This window comes from Nicotiana tabacum, chromosome 21 (assembly GCF_000715075.1).
Source record: "Nicotiana tabacum cultivar K326 chromosome 21, ASM71507v2, whole genome shotgun sequence".
Taxonomy (NCBI): Eukaryota; Viridiplantae; Streptophyta; class Magnoliopsida; order Solanales; family Solanaceae; genus Nicotiana; species Nicotiana tabacum.
In genome coordinates this window covers 31,738,065-31,742,511 of record NC_134100.1, presented here as the reverse complement: position 1 = coordinate 31,742,511, position 4,447 = coordinate 31,738,065, and the positions used below count along the sequence as shown (strand labels likewise).

The window sequence follows — 4,447 nt, the reverse complement described above, 5'->3', positions numbered from 1 at the left end:
TTAAGATGGGCTAAACAATGGATAGTAACCCAATCCGCATAAATTGACCCAATTTTTTACAATATTCTCAACTTTTAAACAAGCATATATAGAAATTGTCTTATGTTTTGGAATAAATATCAATTGATGACTAATGATTTCTTTCCTTAAATAAGATTTAGAATTTTATTTGAGAGTTTTTCATCTTATAATACTGACAAAGATCAGAATAATAAAAAAGTAGTAAAATTAAAAATTCCCATCAATCCCAACCCCGAATCCCCACCCCCACCCTAAATAGAAATTTTTTTCTCCTTCTCTTGATAGGGAAAATATTTTCCTTCAATTGGAGAAAAATGAATTCATAAAAAAAATATTCAAATATTTAAACCAACTAAACATGGAAAAATTAAAAAATATCTTTTGGAACATAGGTCAAGGTAGAACTCTAAGATTGAGCATTTACATGAGCCGGGGTTGGGCATGATTATAGATCCATTTGGGCGGATGAATTTTAATGGAATAACTTGGGCTAGCCCAAAGTAGCCCATTTTAATAAGGGAAATTTTTGTTCCTATACAATATAAGAAACTATATTACCAAATATGTTCATAGTTTGCATATTACCCTTCATGCTAATAGTATTTCTACATAATATATACAATGCATTAAATAAGGAATCATTATAGTTGTAGGATTCCTTATTTATGTGAGCTAAAAAAGGAGAATTAAATATTTTCCAGATCTTCCAGCACAAATCACGCATAGTAATCACTATCGTCGACTTCGTTACAAAATTCCAGTACTCCGTTTTTTGCGCTAAACTCTGTTTCAACATTTCTCTGATTTCACAAATCAAAATCGACAAAATCTTCTACAATTCTTCTGCAACAAAAGCAATTATGGCGAAAATACCAATTGTGCTACAATCGAATGAGAATTGGGATAGCTATGGGAGATTTAGAGAATTCGAGGCCGATGGCACTATAGTCGATGACGATGCGACTTATAGTCTATTGATTTCTATAATAGCACAACAATTAATGATTGATACATCCGAAAAAATTATAGAAATCAAATACATTGTCAACGAGCATTGTCCTCCAATGAAAATTAGGAACGATATGGGTGTTTGTGTATACATGGAGACGAAAAAGGAAAACAAAAACTTAGGATCATATCCATTTTGTATAACTGTTCACGATTTCAATATGAAATTGAGTATCACCAATGAGAACACAACTACAAGTTATAATTTGTATATGATCCAGTTTGTAGAAAATTTGTAGATAATTTGTACAACTAATAAAAATTTGAAAAATTAATATGAAATACTAAATTTCAACCTTTCTACAAATTTTCTACAAACTGGTGATAACAATATTTATATTTATTTTCATGCAGGTTCGTCTGGAATACAAAAGTTACTTGATATGCCAATATCTCCCGTTATAGAGGAATATAAAAGTATAATAATAACAGATAGTACACCAAGTTCTATTGAAGTAGGACAAGTATACCAAGACAAGAAAACAATTGCAACTGCAACGAAGCATTATTCTGTCATGCACAAGTTCTAATTCAGGGTTAAAAAATCTAATTCTAGAAGGTATGAACATATGAATAGTCAAATATTTTTTTTTTAATTTTGTAGTTTATTTGTAATTTTTACTTCTTCAGTTTTCCTTGTGATAATGTTTAGCAGAATTGTAGTTATATTGTATTTATATTGTATAATGTGATTGTTTAAGCTAAAACAATTTTTTTAATCTAAATTTTAACCCATTGTTTAAAATGTATTATTTTGTAGCTACTAACTGATATATGTTGGTGAAAACTGTACATGGCACTTCAAGGCAACTAGCATAAATGATTCTGCAATGTTCAAGGTCAGAAATTTCGACAACCAGCACACATGTTTTTTAATGGACAATACATTCATACAACGCAAACCTACTGCCATGGTAGTTGGTAGCATGGTTATTCCAAAATATTCTGATCCTAAGACAATTTACAAACCAAAAGACATTCAATTTGACATGTTGTCTGAACACGGCGTGAATCTAACCTACATGCAAGCCTGGAGAGCAAAGGAAAAGGCTTTACAGTTTTTGAGAGGTCATCCTGCTGACTCCTGCAGCAAATTGCCTAGTTATTTGTATATTCTAGAGAAGACTTATCCAGGGTCTGTAGTTAAATTGAAGAAGACAGATGATGACTGCTCCTTGTATGTATTTGTTGCGATTTGTACGTCAATCAGTGGTTGGGAATATTGTAGGCCAGTTGTAGTAGTTGATGGGACCTTTTTAAAGTCAACATACAAGGAAATAATGCTAACAGCCAGTACAATGGATACGGCAGGTACTGAAGTTTTATTTGTAGAAATATTATAGCTTGTATGTTTTTTTGTAGTACTTGTAGATTAATTGTAGATATATTATAGAATAATTATAGTTTGTATATATATGTCTTCTTTTGCATTTTTACTGTAGCCAATTAATTGCTTCTTGCCACATAATGTAGGTACCATATTACCATTGGCATATGCTGTTGTTGATTCAGATTACCATATTCATAGTACTTACCATATTACCACATAATGTACGGAAAAAGTTCAAGAAGGGACATCTAGAGGTAAGTGAATTATACTTTGTCACAGCGCGGTCATACACACTTGATGAATTTAATGAAATGATGTCAAGGATTGAGGAGATTGACACCCGTGTTAAAGCATACTTATACGATATTGGATATCATAGATGGTCTCGAGTATATGCTACGATAAACAGAACTTGGACTATGACATCAAACATTGCAGAGTCATTGAATGTTGTAACAAAATATGCAAGAGAGTTGTCGATAGTAGAACTATTAGAGTATATGAGGACCCTTCTTGAACGTTGGATGAAAGAAAAATTATTGAAAGCAAAGGGTACATTCAAATACCTTGGATACAAATTCAACAAAGAGTTGGATGACCACAGAATATTGTCGCACAAACTTAGAGTAAGATCTGATTATTTATTTAACCAAATTCATAAACAGCATAATGTAGATATTTTGTATATAACTTGATTTTAACCATATATGAATTGTTTTTTTGTTTGTAATATACTCGTAGGTGATGGCTTCAACAGACTACATCCATACAGTAATAGATGGTGTGAGGCGCTATATTGTTTGTCTTGAAAACAAGAAATGTAGTTGTGGGCAATTCCAGCTTGATGAATTACCTTGTCCACATGCTTTGGCTACTTTAAGACAAAGGGATGAGTCTTTTGAAGGATATTGTTCTCCTTATTACACAAGGGTGAACCTCTTGCGTACGTATGAAATACCAGTAAATCCGCTGCCTGATGAGAGCAAATGGAATGTGCCACAATATATAACTGAAGAAGTAGTAAATCCACCTAAAGGAGGGAAAAGACAGCTAAGAAAACCTCAAAAAGAAAGATACAAAACATATGATGAAATAAATTCAAAGAAGTACAAGGTTTCATGCGGCAACTGCGGGGGAGAGGGGCATAACAAAAGATATTGCAAGAATGCGCCCAAAATGAAATAAAATTCTATGTAGTTAATAGAATATTTGATGAAAATTTGTTGGTTAGTTCTGGATAACAGATGTTGATGTATAATCATTGGTTTTTTTAAAGATCATAATGTAATTAGTTAGGATGTTTCTATACTGAGATAATACTTTCATTCAGTGATTTGTTTATGAATGTTTTCTATATATATAATCTATTACTTTTTTTACTATATATGGAATCCTTTACATAGTTGTTAATATGGTTTTGCAGTTTATCTACAATAAAACTACAAAAAATACATTATATGGAATTTACAGAGTATATACATTATAAATCTGTAGGAAATTAGTTAAAACTTAAAATATTGTAGATGAAGTATTGTCTACATTGAAAAAATGAATATAAAAGAAGCATAACATAATATATAAAATAATCTACAAATTATCTACAAATACAACTACAAAAAAACTCCAATAACTATAGCTGACGTAATATATAGATTAAAATTCAGGTAGAAAGAAGCTTTATGGTGAAAATAATGTAGATCAGAATAAATGTAGATCAGTTGCAAAGGATTTAAATGCTTTAAATAATGAAGATCAAGTACTGTACATATTCAACAAGTGAATACAAACCCAACAAACTGTTTCCATTTGTACTACTATACTGGATAAGAAAAAAGAAACAAAGGCTACTATAATTGTAGCACAAGTTTGCTACAATTAAAACATAATAAATTGTTCAAAAACTTGTCTACCATCTATCTTATAAACTAGCATCAACTATACAATTGTAATACATGATCCATTCCAAACATTACAACTACTTCTTCTTCCTCTGGACTCTTGTTTTCTCATTCAAAGCTGGTGCACCCTTCCTCCTTGCCAATTTGCCTGTCACCTCATTATCACTAATTGCCCCAAGCTCCTACTTCT

General features: G+C 31.2%; 1 protein-coding gene across 1 annotated transcript; it reads left to right on the top strand.

Moving 5' to 3' along the window:
* Positions 1-1,940: 1,940 nt before the first annotated feature.
* LOC107778086 (uncharacterized) lies at positions 1,941-4,139 on the top strand. Its single transcript, XM_016598274.2, has 5 exons — positions 1,941-2,340; positions 2,503-2,556; positions 2,639-2,985; positions 3,101-3,482; positions 4,024-4,139. The coding sequence occupies exons 1-5, from the start codon at positions 1,941-1,943 to the stop codon at positions 4,137-4,139; spliced, it is 1,299 nt and encodes a 432-aa protein (XP_016453760.2).
* The last annotated feature ends 308 nt before the right edge of the window (positions 4,140-4,447 follow it).